Below are 26,414 nucleotides of genomic sequence, written 5' to 3'. Positions count from 1 at the left end.
TGCTAAGGTCAGGGTCAAGAAGACTCCCTGAAGAAGGTCTGGGTCCTCCCCTGGTTGTCAGAGGAAAAAAAGGGTCTCCAAATCTAATCAAGGAATGACCTTCACCTCCATCCTCAAGCTCTGGGCATTCAAAGGGTTCAAGGAGCAACAGCAGAGTGGCCATTAACCACCTCAAGAGTTAGAGGGCTGGCTTTGGGGAATGTTCCCAGAGACTAAAACTTGTGTCTACTCAGAGATTCTAGGAGCAATGGAGATGCAACCCCTACCCCAATCCCTGCTGGTACTCAGGCTACCTCCCTAGCTTTCCTTCTGGAGGAGCTTGGAAGTAACAGAGATGAAAAAAGGGAGTAGCACTCTTTCCACTCTTTTAGACTGGGCATCAGGATGGGCAGTACCAGGCAGCCACCCTGTGCTACCTGCTCTGCCAGCCCCCTCGTTCTGCGGCTGCTCTGCACATCTGCCTCCTCCGGAGAGCCCTGCTCTGAAGTTGCCTGGCTGTGGACAGCCCCGTTGCCATGGAAACCGCATCCTCCATCCTTTCCGTCGCCTTCATCTCAAAGCCATTGGGAAGAACAGAGGAACGGGGGAGACAGAGGATGGAGAAAAAACTGTAGCCCAGCCATACAACCCTTCCTTCTCTGCCCATTCCTACCCACTTGCAGCCTCCTACACGGGGAGTATCAGCTGCCCCGGCCTGCCTCAAACTCAAACCCAACCTGATCCTACCCCCTGCTGCCCAGGGGTCCCTGGCCCTCCTTACTAGAGGGAAGCTCAGAGCTAATTAAAATCCCATTGACTGCTAAATCCCAAATCATTGTAAACACATGCCATGTCCTATCAAAATTCAGACTCAGGGGCAGAGGAAAAGGGACAGGAAGAAGGCAGTCAAACTTCCAACCTCAGCCCACAGCAGGGAAGGGATTTATCATTGCCCTTGAGGTCCTCTTCCTGGGAGAACCTACTCCCCACTCCCCTCTGTGTTTTGCCCTCTAAGCAGAAATGAATCTAGTGAAGGCTGGGGATAGAGAGCAAGGGGGCAGGACTTGCCATATGCCCTGTCCCTGAGTAATCAGGCAGAGAGGACAAGCCCTTTCCCTCCCAGCCAGGTGTAGCCTCAGGGGGAGGAAAGGATGGCCATTGGCTGGCTCTCAGGTCCTTGCTGCACAGCAGGAGCTAGGGCCCAGGCAGAATGTCTATGAGCAGGTAAATATTGGAAAACTATTGGAGGAAAGCAAGGCCAGCTGCCTCTCCCTCAGCTAGCCCCAGGGAGCCCTTGGAGAGCAGACTGCCAATTGCCAAGGACACCAGCTCAATGCCATACTGGTCTGGTAATACTGAGGAAAGGAGCCAGAATGGGCCTGAAAGAGCCTGGAGTCCTCCCAGTTCTGGTACACCCACTTCCACAGCCCAGACAGTAAGAGCCATATGAGGCACTGACAGGACAGGGGAACCTACTCTGGCCACTGAGATCCCACTGGCTATCTGACAAACTCATAACCCAAAAGAGCTCACTCACACATATAAATTCATAGGACTACCAGGTCCTCTTCCAAAATAAGGAGAGATGCACCATCCACAGCCCTTTCCACCTAATAGGAAGAAGTTGGCAAATTATGCCAATGTCTCACCAGAAATGGCTAAAAACTGAATTGGGAAGTACCAGTCCCTTAGACACACCTTCAGTCTTTCCCTCCCACCTGGGCCTTCCACAAACCGAAACAAAAGAAGTACTTGGTACTTGGAATACCACCACAATACAGGGCGTCTTATGGCCAGTCATCAGCACATCCTTTGTCACCACCCCACCCTGTATCAACACTGGCTATCCACCCAGGAGTACAGAAAGACAAGGGAAAAAACAGCTCATCACCTCACACAGGCTGCCATGGTACCACTGCCTCAGTCACTTTAGGAATACACCACACACTCACTCCTCACAGTGGCCTGACCTCATCTCCAGGACAGGGGTACAAATACTCAGCTCAGGGCTCCCAAAAAGGACTAGACTAGTATGAGCTAAGGTCCCTTCATCCCAGGACCCACAGTACCTCCCCTGACAGGTCTTTCTGAACTCTGAGAGAGGAAGGAAGGAGGTAAGACAGAAGAGCTGAACTATCCTCATTGTGATCTACTTTCAGAACATTACCCTGCACGCTGGCTTCAGCTGTGGGTACGGAAGGGATAGAAGACAGAAGAGGTCAGTGTCAGGTTAGAGGCTAAAGACGGATCCTACTCCCAGCTGCCCAGGAGCGGGTTTTGCTCATAGCTAGGTAGCAAATGCCCAAAAGGAGGTGCCAATGTGGGCAGGTCACACATATACATGAGCTTGAGGCCCAGAAAGGGATGAGGTCTACCCGATGTATCCCTACTTCATCATGGCCCCTTACCTCCTGCCTCACTGGAGTGAGAGGCCCTGGGCTTTCTGTTTGCCCCTTTGTTGCCCAGGTCCTTCCAACTTCTCCCTACCAGGCTGGACAGCCAAGCGGCCATACATCAGCAAAGCAGCTGTTGCATCCCACCCAAGGTGGTAGCATTTCCTCACTGGGTGAAGTGATGCATACACATTTTTAATTACACAGACACAAAACCCGCCTGCACACAGCAGTCCCTGCAAGTGGGGGCTCAGACCCTGGAGGCCCCTCAGGCAGCCGGTCTGCCTTGCATGTGAAAAGTGCTCAGGGGGAGGTACAGCAGGGAGGCTTTGGCTAGAAAGCAGCACATTATTATTATTCTGCCCAGGAACTTCTGTCAACTTCCCCCTCCCTATTTCCCTCATCCCCACTAGGCCTCCTAAGTCTCTGGTCCAGACCTGTCTGTGGGGGCACTTACTGTCAGCAGGGAGAGCCTGCAGAAGGGCTAGTGAGCACCCTCTCCCACTCCTTCCCCCTCACAGCAGGAAGGCCCAAAACTGAAAATGCAAGCAAAGGAGACAGGGAGCAAGACAGACTGCCAGAGAGGGAAAACAGAGGGCAGGAAATAGCACACAGAGCCCCAGGCAGAAGCCCAGAACCTTGGCCTAGCTATTGACCAACAGAGAGCTTCCCTCTGGGCCTCAATTTTCCCAACTATGAAATAAAGGGATTAGAATAAAAATCTCAAAAGAAGTGAAGAACTGGAAAAGCTTAATAAAAACACCATTATTTAAAGACAGTTATATATTTGGAAAAGCCAAAAAGAAACAACAGTGGAACTACCATAAACATTAAGTCAAAAGGTAACTAAAACATGGCTCATTTTCCTGTGCACCAGTCAGTCAACTGCAAAACATAACAAAAGCAAGAAGAGGTGAAGAGAGCAAGTCCCTCTTGGGGCCAGGTCTAGCCCAGGGGGGATTTGGGGGTGGTCTGGGAGCCCCTTACGTGGCATGGGTGGCAAAGGAGCCAGGCAGGCAGGGCCAGGCCTAGGCTGGAACCTGGGGAAGGATGCAGAGGGGGAGGTGTGACAGCAGAGTGGGAGGTGAGTGCGCAGTGCCTGGCATCCCAGCCTGCTGTGCCGGCTGCTGCTGCTGCCTGAAGACTTTTCATTTTCACCTCAGTGCCGGCAGCTCGCCACACAATTTACACCTCTGTTCATCTCCCTGGCGCTGTAAGGTCCTGGCTTCCCCAGAGGCTCATGGAGGGGGGCCTCTGGAGCAATCAAGCATGGGGTGGGCTGGGGCACTGAGGAGCAGAAAAATGATTCCCTCTAAGCAGACATATGAGACACAAGTCCTCATGTATCCTAGTGCCCAAACTGTGATGTCCCAGGTCTTCAGTCATGCCTAGTGTTTCTTTTCCCCAGGGCCCAGGTGGCCAATATACAACTCCAGCTCACCCCTGCTCTGGTCTTCTTGGGCCCTTATGCAACAGGACCAGAGGGCTTGGAAGCATGAGAGTGAGAGTTCTGGGTGGATCGGCCCCACGATCCCAAAGCTCTCCCTTCCAAAGAGGGGGCTCTTAGCAGAAGTCCTCCCAGCTCAGGCTCCACAGCCCACCCATCCAGTGGCTCTTTATAGTCTTTGTGCAGTCAAGGACCTTCAGCCCAGTTCAGCTCACAAGCTGATGAAAAATGTTGCTGACTGATTATCCAGCAGCAGGAAGGCTGCTCAGTGCAGATGGAGCCATGAAGTCAAGCACCTGGGAGACAGAGAAGTCAGGAAATGCCAGAGGGGAAGGACAAGTAGACAAGTGAGATGGAGAAGAGACAGGGCAGAAGGGAGAGAAGGAAGGAGAAGGCCCTGAATTTCCCAGTTCTAACTGGTACTCTGAACTCATCTTTCCCTCAGGGAAGTTCTTCCAGTCTTGAAGCCTTAGGATTCCTACGTATATAAGGAAACGGTTCACCTCTCCTTATCTGAAGGCTTTGCTAAAGGGTAGAGTAGTTCTCTGCAGGCCAAGTTCCCTCTTCAGAATCCCTTTCTCCTCCTCAGTGCTGAATCCCAAGCTCTCTGGAGAAGAGCAACAGAATTCTTCTTTCATGAGCCCCATCTGCCTAGGGAAGGTGACTCTCTCTGGATTGGTAATGGACCAACCCCATAGCACCATCTAGACAAGCCTCAGCCCCCAGGGTCCTGCAGGGCTGCCAAGCTACAATATTCCAAGCTGATATTTTGAGAGTGGTGGCTCCCACGCCACCCCAGCAAAGGCTGGCTTTGTGTTTTCAGTCCTGGAGGAGGGGAAGCAGGAGACATGAAGCCAGAGGCCGGGGAGCAGGTTCCAGTTGCCAAAGCCAGCAGAGGGGAGAGGCCTGGCCCTTTGTAGGTGCTTCCATTCCCCAACATTCAGGAGGAGTTCCCAAGGTATACAGGGGAGCCAAGCCCTGGCACGGTGGGAGGGTCTCCTCTTGGCTTGGTATATCTTGGAGTGAGAGTCACAACTATTCTCAGCTAAGTTCTATTTCCCTAATTCAAAGTTTGGTTATGGCCTCAAGCTCTTCCTTCCTATTACCAGTCTCAAGAGTTCTGCTCAAAAGCTCTGAGTAGACACTGTCACTTATCTGTTCAGAAACCATCAGTGACTCCCTAGTACCTGGAGGACCCAGCCTAATCTCTTGGGCCCAGACTCTTGCTTCTCCTTGCCACTTCAGCCTCAATGAATGCCAGTGCCTCTGCCTGATCTGCCATCCTACCTAAAGAATGCTGCCCATCCTTCTAAATTCAGCCCAAATGCCACCACCCCATAAGAGTTGTTTTGCCTTTCCCAGTAGCTCCATCCCTCCCCTTACCCATCTCTCCTCAGGCATGGCTAAGCTCTGGCTAGGAAGATGAAGGAGTTCTGAGGCTTCAAAGCCCCAGGTCCTGGGGCAGCTGACATTGTCCTCATGGTGCTGAAGCAGGCCACTTAGCAGGTGGTGGCTCTGACTACAGATCCAGTGAGGGAAGCCTGGGAATAGAGCAGCCTCTATCTTATTGAGGATGAGGACAGGAGGTCCAACAAGGTGCCTGTAGCAGCTGCTTCCTGTGCCTGAAGCAGCTACAAGGTCACCCTTAATGAGTGCCTGCTAAACAAACAGGCTGAGACCAGCAGCCTCAGCCTCCAACTCTAACTACCAGGGCTGGAGACAGAGGGTCAAGAGGTAGCTGGGCCATGTTACTGTCAATCCCAGGCCCACCCTGGCACATCTCAAGTGTATTCCAAATTCTTGATAAGTTCTCAGCTTCTTGGTTTGAGTCATATTCACACACAGGGCAGAGCAGCAAAAGGCAAGGAGCCATGAGAACAACCTCAGACTAGGAGGCCCAGTCTGGATTAAGCCATTACTTCATCCTTGACCTTGGGAAACCTCCCCTCTCTAGCCCTCTACCTTCCCATTTGCAAAACAATGAGGATGCTGCATTTGATTAGGACTCTCTTGCTGGATCCTATGCCCAGAACAATGCCATACAAAGGAAGACTAAAGAGACTGAGCTAAGGTGCCAAGAGGGCATTCCTCTTTTGGGGGGCAAAGGGGTGCTGAGAAATAAACTGGTCTTGTTTGTATGGGTTTGATAAGTTGTGCTTAGCTATATTCTCAACCCAGCTTCGCTTATTAAAATAAAGCATAGTACTCTTCGACATTAAATAGGCAAAGGTGGTAGGCAGAGAGTTGACCACAGCTTTCAAATTTCCCATGGGGCTCCCTCACCTAGATTCCCACTGCAAGCACCCTGTTGTTCTACACTGGTGGTCTGGTTCTGGCACGGACTTGGACCTACCCATTGACTCCCTCAGAGTCACGGAGGTAGGCTAAGAGGAAACAAGCACAGGGTTCTGAGCCTAGTGGGCAAAACCCAGGTCCTGACCAGTTTGCTGCAAACTTCCTCTTAGATAGCTCATCTGCCTTATTCATTTCTGCAGGTACCTTGCTGGGGCACCTGCTCCTGGTTGCCTCAAGGCATTGTCATGCTATCACCCACCACTAGTTCAGTCACCTCCACCCCAGAGCTTCCCAACTTGTAGCTACCCAGGGCTTCCCTTGAGTTCCAGCTTTTAAAAAGAGTGAGGCTCCCCGAGAAAGAACTGTTTCTTCTGGGAGCCCAACCTGTGCAAGGATGGGCCTAGTGCCTCCCAGTTCCCTTCACACTATAGCTACTGTGCATCCTCCAGATCCAGAACAGGTATGCAACTAGCACAGGTGGAGGGCATCTGCCTGGTAGTACAACTCTCAGAACAGACATCTTTAAACCAGCTGAGACTCAGAAGCCCTCTTCCAAACAAAACCCTAAAGCATCATCTGGATTGTAGGACCTAAGGTAGAGTTACTACAGTTGAAGCAGAGAAGGGTCCTAGCTTGCTCACCACAGAGCACTTCAGCAAAATCTCTAGGCTCCCACCTCAGAACAATCCTAGAACTAAGGTCTGGGGTCCCCTCCTCCTTAAAATCCCTAGTAGGACAACCCCAGTCAAACCAGCTGCCCAGAACTCAGCCACCAATGTTCCCTCCACGAGCAAATCACATCCCTTTGGCAACTCCTCCAGCAAACCTCCACAATTCTATGGAGAAAGAGCAAGGTCTGACTTCAGGGCCTGCCTGCCCCCAGTTAATCAACCATCAAATGAATGCCCTGTCTCCCTAAACTTCAAAGTTTCTCAAGTCATTTTACAAGCACTCTCCCCTGAAAACTTTCAGAAATCAGAGACCTTGGAGAAGGGGATTTATAGAAAAGATTCTGGACCTTGCTGGGAGGGAAGTCAGGTATTGGGGACTCAGCAGGACACTCTCAATGTCCTCCTACCAGTTGCTACAGACAGCCATGAGCCAAGTCCCACACTAGGGGTCTTTCACACACACCCACATGTGGGATCCCCAGTTCCATCATTCAGTCCTGGTCTGTTCCACGTATCCAAACCCTTCCCTGGATAATCATTAAGACTAGTTCTAAAATTGAAAAATAAAATAAAATAAAATGCTATAGAAAATTGTTTTAAAAAAACAGTGAATTTGGGGGCATTTACCCACTGCTCTGGGCTCACGTGTAGGCCCCCAGCTCTTCAGCAGGCTTGCTCTTTCGATGAAACCTAGTTCCGTCCTACAGCTTCCAGAAGATGCCATCTTCCTGGGACTCAGGGAGTGGTTTCCTGCCCTTGGACCAGTGGAGCAGCCTGACCAAGCTGGGGCATCTTCCACATACAGTGATGGTCACAGAGTACCTATGGACCCTTCACACACACTGTTCCAGAGTGCTCAGCTTGAGGGCCTCCAATAGCTTATGTAGAAAAAGGCAAAGTTCCAGCTCCTATAGTTCAGTCTGCCAAGCTGCTGAACTGAGCAAGGATGGCCAGAGCCAAAAGTTGTCTCTCAGATCATAAAGCTGGGATCTAGCCATCCCTTCCAGAATCCCCAGAAGGGCCTGACAAATGCTTCTCTTTGGGCTCCTCACAGTGACCCTCAGGTCCCTTGCTAACTCATGAGACCAATCTTGTTCCAAGGCTCAAGCACATCTGCAACTGCCAGGACTGTAGCTGTTCTCCACCTCGCAGACCCAAAGCTTTTTAAGATCCATTCACCTCTGGGAGGCAGGTGAGCTTGCCAAACCCTCCTTCCCCTCCTCCTAGCAGCAGGGCTCCAGGCCTCCCTCCCCATCCTCAAACAGAATGCTAATGGCTGCTTTCATTCCATCTGAAGAACCTTCACAGCAGTCCCAGAGTCAGAGAGAAAGGAGTGTGTGTGCAGGCACAAACAGATAGAGGCAACCAGCTGTCAACACTGGGAGAGTCAGAAGCACCCAGAGTATCATTGGTAGCCTTCTTTCTCTAACCACAGGGCAGTGGAGAAGGCAGGGGTGGGAGGCAGCATTACACTGTTACTGCTGTCTCCTGGGCTAAAAGAGATACAGGGCCAGCCCCCACTGACTACAGGCTGTGACCAGCAAACAGAGGCGGCTCCTTCTTCATCCCTCCCCAGCTTAGTTCCCCAGGCCACAAGGTCAGACTAAACACATGGGCACCAATACAAAATGAGACCTTGGGCTGCGCCTCCTCAGTGGGCAGCCTTCCCTCTCTCTCTCTCACTGTCTCACTGGCCATGCCCACATAAGCAAGCCTATCAAACATCTCTAGAAGCCCCTTGCTCGCCCTAATACCCCTGCTTACTTGTCCCAGCCCCCACCACAGGAGAATGGAGCACGGAGCACAGCTGACAGGCTCCCACAAGAGGGGGAGGAAGGAGGAAGGGCTTTCATCAAAGAGGTGACGTCAAAACCAGGCAACTTGTGAAGCTGTCAGAGGCCGGGAAATTTGGACAAAGGTGTCTAAAAATAAATCCCTGATGCTGGGGAAAAGGCTTTGGTAACTGAGTTGCTTGCCACCACACCACATGCCACACTCCCTGTTCTGAGATCTGGAACCCAGTAAGTCTCTTCCCAGGGATGCCCATCAAGATTAGCACTGAGGTTGAGGATGGCACAGACAGGACCAGAGACACCATGCACCAGCTCTCCCCAAATGAAAAAAGAAAGACACCCTCAGGTGTCATGTGAACAGGCCTAAGGCACTGATTGGTATTTCCCTTCCTACCCTCACCATCACCCCATTTCTGCACTTCTAATCCAACTTCAGCCCCCAAAATCACATCCTTCCCAGTACCCTTTGGGCCACCACCCTCAAGCTCACAAAAGAAATTTGCCTCTATCCTCTCCATGCCTCCACCTTTCCACCACAATCCCACCATGATACCAGGGACACCGAAACAGACCACCTGTTTACAAGTCTGCCCACCAGTGCTTGTTCTTCAGTCTGTCCTTGACCACCAAGACCACAGCCTTGTTTATTTGTTACCCAGTCCTGACACCAGACTTTTGTACCTCCTCACCCAGGCTCTATCTGAGCTCCCATTTCCATCACTAATGTCCTATTCCTGTCTTAAGCTGTTCTGGAGAACAAAATCACAAAGTTCCCCCAAATCTGCTAAGCTCTCACTCCTGCTGACTCTCTTATCCTATTCCCTGATCCTAGCCACAGTGGCCACGCCCTCTACACAGCCCTTGTTTCCACAGGCTATCCACTGCCCTTCTGGCCCTAGAGAAGAGAAGAGACACATAGTAGCCTTCCAGATCAAATACCATCAATAGGTTAATGTTCCCATATTCTCTAGTCCAGGCGTCTCTGAACTCCTAACTGTACATACATCACTGCCACTCAGCAATCTCCACACCCCCACCAAGATGTCTCTTAGACAGCTCCATTGACACACCCACAGAGCTGATTTTCCCCAAGACCAGGTCCCCACATCTCAATGGAAAACACCACTATACACTCACCCACCTGACTATGCCAAAGGGAAGCAGTGCCCTCTGTGACACTGACACTTCTCCCAACAGCCAATCCATCCCAAGTCCATCAGTTCTATCACAAAATAGATTAGGAAACATCATGTTGGTCCACATCTCTATAGTCACTGGCCCAGTCCAAGTAGCTATCATTCACATTGGGATTTATGACAGCCTTCTAAGCGTGTTCACCCATCCTCTGATTCATGATCCAGTCCCAACCTGCCCAGGGATGGGAGAGCCCATCTTGTACAAATGTGGCCCCAAATGAACACTGCAGTGACTCCTCAATACATTTAGATCAAACCTGTGCTCCTTACCCTGCTCTGCCCAGAATGTTCTTACCTCCTCTCCAAAGGCTCTTCTATGACTCTGCCTTGAAATGACCTTCACAGTGAGGCTGTACCTGAGCACTCCATCCAAGAGGGTCCCCTGACCTTCCCAACCTGTTGTGTTCTAGTATGTATACTGTTTTTGTCTAACATTAATTACCTAACATAATCACCTTACCATAAATGCCTAGTTCATATACTAACTTTTCATAAAGTAGCCTGCACAGCATTGAATATACAGATACTCAATAAACAAGTCAAATGAATGCTTAATCTTTTCTAAGCCCAAACTGGGATCATATTACTAGCACCCAAGTAAATGTTATAGAACATTTATAGGATCAAGAATGGACAAAGGGCAAGTTTTTAAGACCTCTGTAGACTTAGAGAGTTCTGTCAGATTTCTTTGTGGTTGGCTTTCCTCCTTTTTCTACAGAGGCTGGGCTACTACCATTACTTCCTTCCAGATCAGGAAGTGAAGGAGACAGGGTTTGCTATTGCTTCCCCAGTCCTGACCTTAAAGAGCAGGTGTATAAGGTCATCAAGAGGAAAGGCCAGGGCAAAACATGAGAACCTGGGGCCTGCTCAGCCACTGGAGATCTCAGGGCCTTGCTCAGTTGGTCTCCAGCGGAATAGGGATAGAGTTGACCTGTCCATCCATCTGAGCCTGGAGTGCAGGATGAGCACTAGAGACCTCTTGTCAAACCAGAGCCAAACTATCTCCTGGGAAATGTTCGGGCCCCCATAAGTTCTTGGGCGTCTGAACAAGATGACGACAGCCTCTGCCCATCTTCCTAGCACCATAGGCACCTGCTCTCACAGAGCCAAGGGTGTTGTTCTTCCCAAACCATCTCTTCCTCCCATCCTGGGCAGTCCTCCCCATTCCCACCCAAGGGATTTGGCTGATGCCCCCATCCCAAACACACCAGCTGTGTGTGTCTCACCTTGATGTAGGCGTCCAAGGCAGGATGGACACGGCGGGTAGCCAGCCAAATGGACAGAGAGGTGGTGTAAGGGAAAGTGGCCATCACCACATGGCTAGGTGCTGGAAAGGAGAATACCTTGAAGCCAAATTTCTGGTAAAGCTGGATGAGCTCTGGGGAGGGAGACGCCTCGCCTTCACTCAGGATGCTGCCTACTGCACAGCGACACTTCTCAGGGGGCACCTGTAGAGGCAGACCAGGGGGTCAGAGTTGAGCAAATGAAGGAGGCTGTCAGACCTCCTGTCGCCTGAGTCCATGCCAGCTCAGGCCTGGGAGAACTAACTGCTTCCAAAGGTCACACACTCCCTGGTACCAGGACAAAGCTGAACATTTTCCTGCCAAAATTCAACCATAGCCCACCTATGCATCCTCCTACAAGACTCTCTTCCACCCTTCATTTCCTCCTTCAACAAATATGCTATGCCCCATACTGGAGACCCAAGGGTCATGGTGAGGGTTCAGACTTGGTTTTTGTACCCCAAGAGCCCTGGAGAGGGAAGGACAGAGAACCATCCCCAACATGGCCCATCAACAGCAACACTGAGAGGGCTCGCCCATCTTTTTATGTGACCCTCTATCAGCCCCTAGTACCTAGGGCTCTGGTAGGACTACAGACCAGTGATCCTGAGGTCTGGATCCAGCATAGCCCAATTAGCTTGTTTCCCTCCCACTGCCTAGAGAAGCAAGTTTGATTGGCAGAGAAATTATGGCAGGCAAGGAAGCAGAACTGAGTGGGGATAAGGAAAAGGGACCACAGCTTGCTTTTATATCCATGCCCTAGGAAAGCAAGTGTGTGTGTGTGTGTGTGTGTGTGTACAGGTACTCATACAGGTTACAGGTCAGAGTGGAATCTTAGGAGAGATAGTGAAAAGTCATTACCTGTCTGCCTCTACCCTTCCATTAGAGCCCTTTCCCAGCCCTGTCAGCAATCCCCTAGAGTTTTCTCCCTTCTCTATCCCTTCTCTATCTCCTCTACTCTCGTCAACCCAGCCCTGTCTTAGAATCTTAGAATCACACTCTGTCTGGGACTTGGACACCTATTCCAAGATATCACCTCTGGGACATCACCCAGCTATGTGACTCTAGTTCCCTTGCTGATCCCTTGAATCCTATAGTATCAAGCTTGGCTCAGAGCATTGGTGACAGGCAATATGGTGCAGTGGTCAGAACCACAGAGGTGAGAGGATGGCCAGAGTGTGAATCCAGAGTTATGTTTCTTGGCCAAATCTCTGAGAAACCCTGTTCCTTGATATCTACATATAGACCTGTCATATTAAAGGAAATACTTCATAAGGCCTTAGCCCAGGCCCAGCATTCACCAAGAGCTCCATAACAATGGTTGGTTATTCACAGCTATAACACCATCCCAACAACTGTGCCTTGGCCTAGAATGCTCATCCAACCCTAACTTCTGAATATACAGCTCCTCCCAGCCCACCCTTCAGGTTCAAAGGCTCACCTTTTTAGGGATCCCTTTAGGGTAGCTTGGTGGCACTGTTTCCTCTTCCAAATAGCATTCCCTCAATAATTTACTGTAAACTCTTTATTACCCATATTAAATCTATTTACAGCACAGTCACTTCTCTTGGTCTGGAGCCTCTCTCATTCTACCCAGGCAAGAGGCACAGATTGCTACAGTACCATTTCTTGTCTCTAGATGGTGCACTTGCCCCACTCACACCCAGACTTGCAAATGGCCAATGGGCAGGAGGTTCCTACAGGCATCCTCTATGGGCCTCTGCTGACAGACCTCCGCTAACAAGCTAAGGGACTGTGCCTGCCACAAAGCGTACTTGCATGTTTTTAGCATCCTATGCCATACAAAAGAAACATCCAATATAATTTAAAGGGAGAAATGAGTAGAAGGTCACTTGCTTGCTCCTCTTTTTTTTTTTTGCGTTGCTGGGGATCCAACTCAGGGCCTCGTGCTTGACAGGCAAGCACTCTACCAACTGAGCTATCCCCCCAGCCCACTTGCTCCTCTTTAATTGGATTTAGGTCTTTCCTGGGATCACTTTAGTACCCTTCATAGAGTGCCCAGCTCAACACCTTCTTCAGTATCCCAAAGGCACAAGAACACATGTACATGATAACCCTGACTGAGTCTCTGAATGGCTCCTGGTTTACCTCTAAAATGAAACCAAACCCTCAAGTCCAGCGTGTAAGGTGGTCTTTTAGAGTGGCCATTCAACACTGCCTGGACTTGTCCACACACTCATCTCACATTCCTTCTGCTGCCCCAGACCCCAGTAAGGGCCAGAGCCTAGAAGGGCAGGCACCCACTGAGTATCTACATGTAGAGGGAGAGACAGATCCAGGCTCTGACTAGCCCACCTTGCCATCCTCCTCTCCTGCCACAACCCTGCACACATCCACAAGGAACTATTTGCAATCAAACATGCCATGTCCTCCCATGCCTTTATATAAGCTACTTCCTCTGCCCAAGATATTCCTTCTCACCCTACTCCAGAGTCCCTTCTACCTGGGAAACTCCCATCCATTCTGCAAGACTCAACCCTCCCCGCTGAAGCCTTTTGTTGCTCCCCACCAAGCTACCCCTCCTGTGATCCCAAATACCTACCAAGGAAGCAGGTCTTGAGCTGCACTATAATGAGGCCTCCCCATCTCTCCCCACCACCACGCTCCAAGTCTCAAAGCAGAAAGGTCCAGTATCCTACATACACTGAAAGTCCTTGAGTATGCTCAGTGATGGTACATACATGCACACAGCTGCACATAAGCCATGCACTATAATCAAGCCTCTTCTTCTACCTGAAGAAAATGAAGAGCTCCTGCCATTACAAAGAGAGGTAGACAACAGAGACAGAGCTCCCAGGATCCTGAAGGTTTGTGGAGCACAGGGCCTCTCTGCTTGAGCAATCCTTCAGTTCCATAAGTTAGGACATTTCTTACCCTCTCACAGGCCCCAGTCGGTGGCTGGTTGCAGCCCAGGCAATCCCTCTGCAAGCCCACCATCTGCTAAGCAGCCCCATCACAAGCTGGAGTTGGGAAAGAGCAAGAAAGAGATAGGGCAGATCCTAAAATAATCCAGGAAGTGGGAAGGATAGTCCAGTAACAGAGAAAAGCTTCTCAGGCCCCCAGGAAAGCCCAGGTGCACCTCCAGGAGAATGGCCTACTAAGGTTGCCAAGGGCCTAGAAGGTGAAGTTTCCTGATGACAAGAGATCTCATCCACCTTGGTTCAATGACAACATCCTTATTGGAACTAACCCTAGGATGAAGGCCTGGGCCTCTCACCTGTCTGCTCCCTTTCTTCCCCTTATCAGTCATTTACTTGGGTACCTGTACCAAGAACAGCTGGACCAGAACTGTACCAGTCAGGAACCACACCAGGGAGAGCGCGCAGTGGCCAGACCCACTGCCACTTTGGGAAGAGGAAAGTCAACCTAGGATATGCCCTCAGAGTAAGAACACCAGGAAAGAGACAGGGGTATGTTAGGCCCCGGGGCATCTCCTTTGGGCTGCACAGTCTCCTTAGCCCCAAAAATGTGAGAACAGGGCAGTCTTTCTGAAACCTCAAGCTTCAAGGTCTGAGTTGGTCCTAAGGCTGGCACTACTGCCCAATCTAGAGGTCTCACAGGCCCCTATAATCCCATGTTGTCAGGCCAGTGAATAAAGTGTCACCTCAGAATTCTGACTGAGTGTAAGAACAGGATAAGTTTGACTTCTTCCAGGATCTAGAAAAGAGAAATGGTGTTAGCCGGCCCAGAATAAACCTAGGTGTTGGGTTCAGTAGAAATGGCCAGATTAGGTCAACAACTTGCACAACCAACAGGGATGGCTGTAGCATCTGCCCGTGCCAGATCCAGAGGGCTTCCCTGATCCCTCCCATGCCAGCCCACCAAACTCAGAGCTATCCACCCAGGGTAAGGGAAAAAGTAGAGGCAGTGCCCTTCACTTGCACTAGTACTCACAGGATAATAGGGAAGCAGGACCTGCCCATTACAGATGTCGGACAGTAGGCCTCTTTTACTGTCCTGGATGCTGCAAGTCAACACATCAAGACTTGTGTGTCCAACTTCTCTGAGCAGCTGATGCCCAGGCACACTGACTCAGGCACCATTCAGCACATGGGCCAAGGCAGTTAGCCAGGCCAGACGTCAGGACCCCCATATTTCAGGTTTGGAATGGAAGGGAGGAGTCAGCAAGATGTCAATCCTCAAAGAGGGGATCTGGGGCTTCTTGAGTTCCCACCTAGAATTCTTTAAGAAACAGTTCCTCTAAGACACTTCTAACAACAGCCAATACCTAACAATGCCTCACCACTTGCTCCAGCTGCTGCCTTCAACATGTAAAGTCATTAAATCCAGTCATGTGTGGTACATGCTATTATCAACCTTGTCCCTGAGGCCCAGGAAACCAAAGGTCATACAGCAAAAGTGTTAGTGTCAAAATTCAAATCTAGGCAGACCAGCCCCAGAGTTGCACCATACAACCCACTCCCACTTGGAAGTCTGAGAATTAGGCACCCAGCTAAGAAAAGGCTGCACAATGGCCTTTCCCTGCACTGTGTCTCCTCGCACAGCTCAGGCAACCTGCAGGAAGTAGGCAGGGTTCTTAAAGGTATGAAGGCCCTGCCTACAAAGTTCTCAGAGGCAAGGACAGATGTCAAAGGGTCTATGCACCTATTAGGGGCCAAATATTGGGACTTATCTTCATCACTTAGTCCCCACAAAAACAAAAACCCTGGAATAGGGGTATAGCTCCATAGTAAAGCACGTGCAAGAGGCCTTGTATTCAGTCTCCAGCACCAAAGCATACAAATGAACAACAAAAAAGGAAACCCTGAGGTAGGGATTTTTTCATCTCCCTTGATAGCTAAGGAGACAGACTCAGAGAGGCTGAGTGACACATCTAGTGTCTTACACTGGTATCACAGAAGGGTGAATTCAAAGCCCTCTCTTCTTGCACTTTACCTCACCATACCACATTCCATGGGCAGCTCAAGTGGTCAGAGAGGGATCTGCCTTTTCAGACCAGTCCCACAGTAAACTTGCTGCAGAGCAAAGATCTGGGCTCTACCTGGCAGAAAATAACTACAGGGTAATTGGAATAGGGGACAGTCTGGACCTTCAGGAAGCATGAGCCTAGCCCATATTCTCATTGTCCTTGTTGAGAAGGTCAATCCTAGGAAATCCCCTTCTCAGACTTCATCTGACCTAACTGCCTCCCACACATACAGAGTTCAGAATTCTCATCAGTGTCAGGCCTTGCAGGCTTGGTGGCCCCAGGTCTTGATTGTCAGTGGTTTAAAGGAAAAGGGAGATTCAATGACAGTCTAGCTTCCTAAAGGTAGAATCCAAAGTGTCACCAGTTCCCCCATCTACTCTGTTTCTGGGGAAAATATCCCTTGCAGGTGGTGGATATGAACAGCAGATCCAGCCTGCCTGGGTCAGGTAAATGCAACTGGCTGTCCCACCCTCTTGCCTCAGCCAGGCAGGTTGCTTAACCCCCAAATACAACAGTAGAGGAGGGTAGTGGAGGGTGGGAAAGAAGGTGGAGAGACAGGTTGGCAACAGGACAAACCACAGGCATGCAGAGAGCATACCAGACACTAGGGCCTGTCCACAGGTCAGAGATGGACAGGATCAAGGGAAGTATAGAAGGTCCTCCAAGCAAATTCCTTTCCCTCTAACATTGAAGATTCCCAGATGACAAGGTCCAGAAGAAGAGGCTGAAGTCAATTTCCAAACTCCCAGCACCTACTTTGAAAGCAGAGACAAGGACAGAGCAATTTTTCTAACCAGGACACTTCCTAACTATGCAAGGACAGTGTGGACTAGTGTGTATGAGGGATATGGCAGGTCTGTGACTGATATCCATCTACACCTGACTCCGGTCTCTAAAACCAACCCCAAGCCCTCAGGTACCTTGAAAAGGAAATGGCCTACAGTTCATAAATGCTGGGCCCTTGATGGGACAGCAACACTTGTGAGTCACTGCCAGAGCCTGTTCACTTCCCAACACATACTCCCTTCTTCCTCCCTCCCCAACCTTCAGCCAACCCAAAGCCTTCAGGGATAAGAAAGGGAATAACGTCCTTCTGCCTCACAGAAACCATCTTCTCAGGTCTCACAGCCTCCTTCTATACAGGGCTCCAGGACACAGAGCTGAGAGTTCAAGCAGCATCTGATACTAAGGAGCCCAAAGAAACCACCACTGTCCTATCTTAGTGGTCCCCTTTCTTGTGTCATTTCCTGGACTTAGCCTTAGTGGGGCTTTACCAGACCTTTCTCAGGGACCAATCTCCTGGCTGACCAACTTAGGCCAGGAAGGGTTGTAGCTAGGGAGCAGAGCTCTAAGTCTACAACTTGTAGGGGCGGCATCCAAAGCCAGGTGGCATCTCTACCTGGTTACTACTCCACCCTCAGAGTGTAAAACAGCCTTGCTTCCTCCCCACACTCACAACAGAGAACCACATTCTGATTCCATTTGGGCTGCGCTGGGGAGGGAGAAGCAGAGGAGAGATATGCAACCGGTCAGTCTTTATCTTGTCTTTCTCAGAGAATAAGAATATACAGGGCCCCCTGCTGGACCACGCTAGCAAAGGCAGCCTAGAAAGTAGCAAACGTCGTTTCTCAGCCTTTACCAGGATGGGAATGGGGCCTCCCTCCAGGTTCCCTGACACCCCCACATTGAGAGGTCATAAAGGACGGGATCCCTGGTCCCCATGGCATACCAGTGCCCAGCACAGAGCCTGGCACAGATGTAGTACTTCAATATTTATTGAATGAAAACAAGAAAGTGCTATCTGCACTTGAATCTCCCCTTCCATGGCATCAAAGTGTGTTACAGGAGGTCTCAGAGCCCTCCAGACCAGAAGGTCTGTGATGGCATGGGTCCTGGACCTTTCATAATCTTCATCAAGCAGAGAATGCACTACCCAGTTCCTAAAGCAGGTGAAAACCCAAGTGTCCCTAAGTCATCCTAAGTGCCAGGGTGTAAGTCAGCTCTAAATAGGAACATAAGTATCTTCTGGAGTGACCTAGGACTAAGAAGAGGCAGAATCAGAGAGGCCACCTTCACTAGCTCATTTATCCTATGTGATGAGTCCACAGGCAGGCAGATGTCCATACAGGTCAAGGGTCTAGGCCCAGCTCAGATATGTTTTTCCCACTTTTTTCTTTGTTGTTGTTAAACATCCATTGAAGAACAGGCACTGAAGTGAATGCCTCACCTGTATCACTTAACTAAGTCCGTGCCAGCCTACCTATGAAACAGGTATTTTACCACTATCCTGCAGATGAGGCAACAGAAGCTTAGAAAGGTTATGGATATGCCCAAGATCGCACAGCATGACAGCAATGGGATAAAATCAGAATCTAGAACTGCCACTCTCAATGTCTGCTCTCAGGCCTGGGCCCCCCAGACCAGCATCTAAGTCAGACTATTTCTAGTCAATCCTGGACAAGGAGGGCCCACTCTATGGGGTCCACATCTCTGGGAGAGCTGCATGGTATGCCATCTAGAAGCAGTGGCCAGGCCAGGGGGTCATAGGGAAAGTCCCCCTCATCAGGGTTCTTCTATCTCATTCTTCCCTGGCCCAGCCTCCAGCACTGGCCCCAGAATATCTGATGCCTTGGCCCTTCCCAACCCGGAATTAGCATCTCCTACCAAAGAGGCAATGTGCTACTTTAAAAACATACAGATAGGCTGATGAGAAAAGAGGAAGCTACAGGGATTCTTCTCCTTCCTCTGTCCTTGCAGAGGGGTTCTACCTAGGCCAGATGTGGCAGGAGCGGCAGGGACTTACACAACAGACCCTAAGCAGAATTGAAGATAAGGCATCAGATTTAGGAGCCTATGTCACCTCTTACCTGGGTCCAGTTCAATCTTTTCAATGGTCTCCCTGCCTCATCTCTTTCCATCCTCCACCTGTCCTCCAATTAGCTTCCTAAAATGAAGGTGACAAATGGGTGCCATACCCTTTCTCCCAACCTGCTGTACTTCCCCACCACTTGGATCAGGGATTCTTTCCACCACTTTCTGTCTACCACATACCTACTGGCCCCACTTCCCCTCCAATCTCATGTCTCTAAGCTTTTGTTCCTACAGTTTTCTTAGTCATGTGGTCCTTTGTGGCAGAGCCAAATTCTACTCATATGGGAAAGCCCAACTGAAATACACCTCTTCTTTATGTCTCCCCAGCAAATGTGAGGCCCTCTCTAAACTCATACCTCAAACTTCTGTGGACACTGAGCCCAGGGCTTTGTTAAAGAATCATTTGTATGAGGCTGACTTGCCAACCACACAATTTCCTGAAGTCAGGACCAGGTCTGATTTATCTGTAGAGTATAGGTACAGAGAAGGACCTGGAAGAGAGAGGGAATCAGCATACCCTGTTTCAACCAGTGCTACAGTGACACCTGGTCAGCCAAGAGTAGGTAGGCTATAGTGTTTGTTCAACTGTGCTCTCCAGACAAGGAAAATAGAGCTAGGGATTCATAAATACTCAGAAATGAAGGCTGAACAGCCATTAGCAGAGCTGTCAGGTCACCCAGGTGTGGGTAATACCACCCCATAGCATGGCAGGAGGCTACATTGGCAAGCCCTGACTCACTATAGGCTATAGTACAGCCAGACGCCCACAGGGTGCCAGTGATGCTGGATTCGTCTCTGACCCAGCATTCTGGATGATCTGAGTAGCTCATCTGGCTCCACTTGTCTCTCAACCAGGAGCTTGAGGTCTAAGGAAATACACCATCCGTAGATCAGGAAACACCATTATGGCTGGAGAGTTAGGATTCCAAGCCCCATGCCCCATAGGGATGCCCTTTCACTACAGCAGGAGAACTGAAGGAGGAAAAAGGACAGAAATAAGATGTGACCCCAGAGAGTGGGCAGAATCTGAATTGTCTGGCCTTAAAGCACTAGCCCCAAATGGAGATGGAAGAGGAAGGGACAGCAAGAGGAGGAGGCAGAGGACCAAGATCCAAGTAGAAGTAGAAGCTTTGGGACTCACAGTAATAAAGTCTACTACACTAAAAAATCCATGAGTAGCCATGAACAAGGGGAACCAGACCTGGGCAAGTAAAAAGTCAGCTAATGGATGCCTGAAGCAATAGTCCAGTTTTAAAAAGAGGCTTCAAGCTCAGAGAGGAGGTGGTCTGCAAGGCCAACTCAAAGACTTCCCAAGCCTTCCCCAGAAACCCAAACTCCCCTGCCCCACTAAGCCCAGACCCAGGTCTATCCATGGGATAGAACCTCATAGAGACTCCTTACCATGTTGGGGTTGTCATAGTAGACAGCGATGGAGCGGAGCTCAGGGGAAATACTGCAGCTCTCCGTGAAAAGCCGCCCAGTGTTGCCATAGGGCCCCCTGTGGAACTTGTAGGCCACAGTTATGTTGCGAATGAGGGGCGAGCCAGCACTCACTGCCACCCCCGTCAGCAACCCTGAATACCCAGCAAAGGCCAGCAGCGTCAGCAGCAGCAGCAGAGTCAGGCCCCCAATCAGGCCCAGGAGTAGCAGGTCCGACATGGCTCTGGGCCTCCCACACTGCACCCCAAGGCAACTGCAAAGGAGACAGAAGAGAAAGGAGGCTGATAGCCTGCTTTGATTGTGCCCACCTGCCCACCAGCTGTTCTGGCTCAACCTCAGCCTTGTCTTGGGTGCTCTGACCCAGAAGGGGGAGGGGCCAGAGGTGTTTACACATAGAGTGACCTAGAAGGGAGCTACAAAGGATGACTGAAGCCACAAGCTTCTTTATTTCTTAATCACAGTCATTGAAGCTCTCAGAGAAGTTCTGCCTGGCAGCTGACAGCCCTGGTCACACCTGGGAAAATTGTGTCATAGAGGGACAGAAGAATGAATCAGCAAGGGATAGACTCCTGGTCCTGACCAGCCTCTCCTAAGATAGGCCAGACACCACAATCCAGTCTTTCCTCACAGTGCCTCTTCCTTCCCACAGCTGAGCTCAACTGCTGGCCCAGACTCTCCAAGCCTCAGGCCCTACTGCCAGAGGACAGAGGATAGACAGGCATTAGGATCCAAACACTTATTAATAGAAAAACCATGAGGAACAACTCCAGGGAGGAAATGTGTCACAAGAAGAGACTTTTCACAGGAAACTCTCCTTTGCTAAGTACATCTGTCCTGCAGGGACCTTGCTATCCAGCAAACTCACCTATCCAGAATCAGAGGACAGGTCAGAGCAAAACAGCCTGAGCTACACTTTCCATATGTGAACCTCCAATACTAACAGCTTCACTCCACTTTCCCAGCCCACAGAATGGAAACAGTAAGAAGTAAGAGGAAAAGGCTGGTAGAAGTAGAAAACACAAAGACAGGGGAGTAACAGTTACTCATAAGAGTCAGAGAAGCTATAAAGGAATAGGCTCAGGATCCACAGAGGCCAGGCAGACTGTCTAGGCCCCCCAACAACTTAGAGCCAGAGACCTAATGCTCTTTATAAAGCAGGTTACCCAGAGTAACTTGAAGAGAGGGATTACAGCACCCAGAAAACTACTGAAAGGGAGCATGGGACCTACTGGGGGAACACTCCCACTCCAATTATTTAAAATTAGTATTATGTAATTAATATTTAAAATTTAAAAGGTTTTAGAGCTGAAAGCTGAAAGGCAATGCTTTAGCCCTATGGAAACTTAAGTCTGAGGAACTGTTTAGTCCCTGTAGGCTGTGAGTGTAAAAATAATATGCTAAAAAATCATTTCAAGCCAAAGAGCATTTGCCTCTAAAAGAGGCCAAGTACACTTCTAACCCTCTGGGATCATAATGAAGTGCTCCTGACCATCAGATTCATTATCTTTTTTTTTTTTTTTTGCATGCATTCCCTGTCCCACTCATCCTATCTCCAGTTGATTTCATTAATTTCATTCCTGTTTTGATGATGATAATACAACTTCCACTAGGTACTTACTGTGTCTGTGTGTATATATATATATATATATATATGTATGTGTGTGTGCACACACACAAGCACACATGGCTGAAACACTGCTACTTCATTAATCCTCAGAATGATCCAACAAGGTAAGTAAAAATCAGGGAACAAGTAGTTGGAAATAACTGAATGAGGGTCCAGTTACTAACCTAGCCAACCAGCTTCATTTTGTCCCTCTCAACTCCATTTCCCTCTTTTAACTATTTTTTTTCCCTCCCCTCTGAGCTACTTCCCTCTGCAATTACCTTGGATCCAGGAACAGGCTCAATTGATAAGTATATTTATGACAAAGAACTGACACTATCTCCAAGCAAAGTCAAGCCATCATCCCGTGATGAAATTGCTTCCCTTAGTGGGAACAATTATTCCATGAGAAAACCAAGGTTGCCCCCCTAAGTAGGAGCAGTCATCCCACAATGGGAACCAAATTGCCCATTCAAGTGATGACCTTCCGATGATGACCTTTCCAGGAACTTCATAGAACCAGTCCTCAGATGATAATCAACAATGGCCTGACCAGGATGACCTGCTTCACTAGCAGTAAAACCCCCAACGATGCAAGCCCCAACCCTTGCCTTTTCCTCTTTTCTACAAAACCTTGAAATTTGGAAAATTTTTGGTCACAGCACTCTCATATCTGTCCTTCCCTGAGTGGCCACGCTGATTAAAGTTTCTTTCCTGCCTTTCACCTCATCTTGGGATAGGTGGCCCAGCCTATTCTGCTTGATCTATCGGAGCCTGGGGTTTCACACGAGGACTCCAGTAACATTAAGATACTTGTCCAAGATCACACAGGTATTAAAGAGAGTCACCTGAACCAAAATGTAAGCAATGGGAACCCAAGCAGCATGACTCCAGTCTCCATTTCCATTTTTCTCTTCTCCCTGGTGACTGGCTTCCAGAAAGGCCCAAGCATTTAATCCAGGTTGGACATCTCTGAACCCAAGACTTGAAGCTCTCAGCATAAAGGCCACCACTTGCTCTGGGAGCCACTACTCTGTGCTACTCTCTCAGCTGCACACTTCCTGTTTCAAAGGAGTTTAGTTCCCACCTTTCTTTTGCCTCTCCCAAACCGCTTAGAAAGGGGGGTAAATGTTCCTGCGGAGCGTAGGAGCAGAGCTTTGATGCACACAAAATGTAAGAGGGGAAATGTAAATTACCACCTCCTGCAAAAGACAAAGGGAAGAAGGGTTGGGGACGCTCACCTGAAAAGCCAGGCTCACTTTTAGCAACTCATGGCATCCAGCGCAGCAGGGGCCAAGTGCTCCAGTGCTAGGGGCAGAAAGGAACAGTCACACCAGCCCAGGAAATAACCACTGGGCAGGGCTCCACTCCCTGACTAACCCCTACCCAAGGGAAGCCCACCAGGACCTCTACAAGCACCATCACTCAGATCCTCGGGGAAATCAGAAGTCAAACCCACCCTCAAAATGTCTAGGATCTTCATTGGAGCTTTCCTCATACCCCTCTTCCTGGTGGGTTCTAGCTACCACACTTGGTGCCGAAACAGCCCTACCGCTAATCTAGGGAAGGCTGTGCCCTCTCTCCGGCCTCAGTTTACCCTCGGATCAGAGGCCCCAGATTCAGACGCCTCACTACCCCTGTGAGCGAGCATGGGGGCTGGCGACCGGCGCGGGCTTCCAGAGGCCGCTCACGTGCGCCTAAGGCGGAGGGCCGGCCCTTGGACCGTCGGCCCTTAAAGAGCCCCGCGCTGGCAAAACTTCGGTGCTAGAACGAAGGAAGAGGCAAGACCGCAGCACCTAGGGGCTCCAGCGCGGAAGAGGGTGCCGCCTCCCGCCCTGGGCTTCCCCTGCTGGCCCGAAGCCTCGTCTATTTGTCCAGTTCCTTTCTCTTCGCTCACGGCTCGTGTAGTTCCACGCACCTCTGTCACTTAAGGGACGCTAAAGTTTGCAGCCCCGGCGGAGAGGCGCGGCCTCATGAATTAGGTGGACCTAAAAGGTGACTCATGCCTCAGTTTCTCCTCTTGCTCCACTGCCTCTAGACAAGCCCCGCACCCGCGGCTGAGGCAGTGGGCGACCTGGGGTGGGAAGGGCTGGCCCAAGGTCGCATTCAGGCCCTCGGACCCGGCCGGGGCCAGCTGTGGACTGTACAATATGCAAAGGTCGGCCTGCGCCACGGAAGGGACACGGGGAGCCCTGAGGTCGCGCCTGGGAGGACCGTGGCTCCAGGCCCACACCCAGCGGGGACACCCCTTCGGCCCTCACCTCAGCAGCCGCCCCACGGACGCCGCCCTACACTAGCGGCTCCGGGATCGGTCGCGGAGCCTGCGCGCGCCCGCCGCTCACGCTCGCTCCGCCCCCTCGCGCGGCGGGACGTGGCCGTGGCCGTGGGCGCGTGCGCTCCGGACCCAGGGGGCGGCCCCGCCTCGTCTCCTTGGCAACACGCGCGCGCCAATTCCCGGGATCTGGCTGGGGTAGAGCCCACAGTGTACCTTCCCACCTCCAGCAAACAACCAGGCCGCGGAAGGTGACTGAATGACAGACACCCCAGGGGATCTGGGCTGGCGGGAGCTCTACAGCGACAGCCCAGCTCCAGACGCGGGGGAAGTCAGCCCGGTGGCCCATAGTAAAGAGTCAGGCTGGGGTTCAGGAAACCCGAACTGTAGAGGACCGTTTGTACAGGTTAGGGAGGCGCGACAGGGCAATGTGAGCTTCTAGCATTGGTACCATCCTTAACTCCCGCCACTTTTTCTCACTGAGGCTTCATAACATACTTGGACCAAGCAAGACAGGGCTGCTTGCTATTTTATAGCTATGGAAGTTCAATCCCATTCTGGGCTTGGGAGAAACTGGTGGATCCAACCTCTAAACATCACAGATAACTGCTTCCTGCTTCTACTCACCAACTCTCCTTCAATGGGCACAGGAATAATCATTCATTCATAAACATTTATCAAGTACCACTCCCTACCAGACAGTTCTAGGGGCTGGGGATATTGAGTGAAACCAATAGCCCCACCCTCCTGGAGCTAGTTCTAGGGGAATGCCTCTTTTACTGGCTCTTTCAGTACCCTGGATGTGGCTGGGGGAAGTTACTCTGACCTGGTTCAGCCTAACCTGTGAGTTCCTTAAGGACAGGTTCAATTTTCAGCTTCTATCTCTTATAACCACGAGACACTATGCTAGGGGCCCAAAGATAAAGCCCTGGCCTTCTGAGAAACCTAGATTTACAGGTGGGGAAGGAGACAACTAACCTCATAAGCCTGCTTATAAACAAGACGGGCTGGACCAAGGACAATCTTGGTCCTTCTAATGAGGACTGCTGTTTGGGAGAGGGATCACTCTAAAGGGGACGCAATGAAAGTGGCTGTAGAAAGTCAGAAGCCATGTGTGTAGAACATCTTGTGGATCCCACTACAAGAGCAGCAAAGGGCAGGCTGGACCCACAGAGGTAGTTAGTCATAATCCTGGCTTTTTTTCCCCTCTGTCTGTTTCACATTTCTTCCTTGTACAGGCAGGCAGGTCTAAACCTTCTCTACATGGCCAAGTCTGTCCCAACACTCTGGGAAGACTGGCAGAATGGGTAGCTGGTCCCTAACTCAGGGCCAGGCCAGCAGGTTGTACAGCTCTTCTACTGATGAACATCAAGCACATGGTGACCAGGTATACATTTGGAAGCATTTCCTGTGACACAAAGAGGAGTTATGGCACTGGCTCAGAGACAGACAGCTTCTGCCTACAAGATTTGCCCATCAGTTCTTCTCAGAAGTTGATGAGCTTCTTCCAGGAAACCAGTCTGAAGCTGCCCTTTTCTCACCTAGTCCTCTCTGCTCAATTCCTTTAGCTGGGGTGAGGAATCAGAGTTCAGGGTGTGCTTAGGATCTTCAGCACTCTGTTGTGGAAGGAGAGCTGGCCTGCTACTAGGGCTGCAGCCATCAATCAGCCTGCAGGGCTTCACATCCCACTGCTTCCAAGGGTGTAAACACCACCCTTGGCGAGATCCCTAAAAGGCTGGCCACTAGGAGTCAGTAGCCTGCTTTGCAAGGTACTTTCTTCACCCAATTTCAATAGGTCTGAAACCTGCTCACCCAGTCTTTATCCTGCACACTCTCCACTCCCAGTCCTGGCTCCAATAACACACATTACCCTGTCATAAGCCCAGACTTGGCTTTGGTTTCCTTTTGCCTTCTGTCCAAGGAATTCCCAGAGGCTCTTTTATTCTTCCTAATTTCCATACAATGTTTCCCCAGGGCTCCTTCCCATACTGAAACTAAACTTGGGGAGCAAGAGTAGACTGTCCCCTCTTTCCCCACCTCCTCCCACTCCAAAGCCCTGATTAGCTTTCTGTGGGCAGTGGCTAGATTCCCAACTCAGATGACAGAGAACACACATGCAGTGTAAGAATGCTTTCTGACAATGCCACCAGTCACTCACAGACACACCATCTCCCACCCTCCCACTGATGTTGGCTCAATCCCCAGCCACTCAGCCTG

At 50.4% G+C, this 26,414-nt stretch overlaps 1 protein-coding gene across 8 annotated transcripts in view; it reads right to left on the bottom strand.

Annotated features, from left to right (window-relative positions):
- Positions 1-24,292, bottom strand: part of TEX264 (testis expressed 264, ER-phagy receptor) — a 30,013-nt gene extending 5,721 nt beyond the window's left edge. Inside the window, exons 1-4 of one of the 8 annotated variants that reach the window (XM_079101051.1) lie at positions 24,187-24,292; positions 23,167-23,233; positions 20,281-20,572; positions 11,001-11,222 (exon numbers count right to left, since the gene is read on the bottom strand). In XM_079101051.1, the coding sequence (XP_078957177.1) occupies positions 11,001-11,222; positions 20,281-20,538 (480 nt within the window). In that variant the 5' untranslated portion in view covers positions 20,539-20,572; positions 23,167-23,233; positions 24,187-24,292. Of the gene's footprint in view, positions 1-11,000; positions 11,223-20,280; positions 20,694-23,166; positions 23,240-23,384; positions 23,425-23,522; positions 23,682-23,843; positions 24,164-24,186 lie in introns of those variants that run through there. The other 7 variants (XM_079101057.1, XM_079101053.1, XM_079101052.1 and 4 more) reach the window with 7 other exon arrangements.
- Positions 24,293-26,414: the final 2,122 nt, after the last annotated feature.

Source organism: Sciurus vulgaris, assembly GCF_902686455.1.
Source record: "Sciurus vulgaris genome assembly, chromosome: 10".
Lineage (NCBI taxonomy): Eukaryota > Metazoa > Chordata > Mammalia > Rodentia > Sciuridae > Sciurus > Sciurus vulgaris.
The sequence above is the reverse complement of the archived record's forward strand: the minus strand, read 5'-3'. Positions and strand labels throughout refer to the sequence as shown.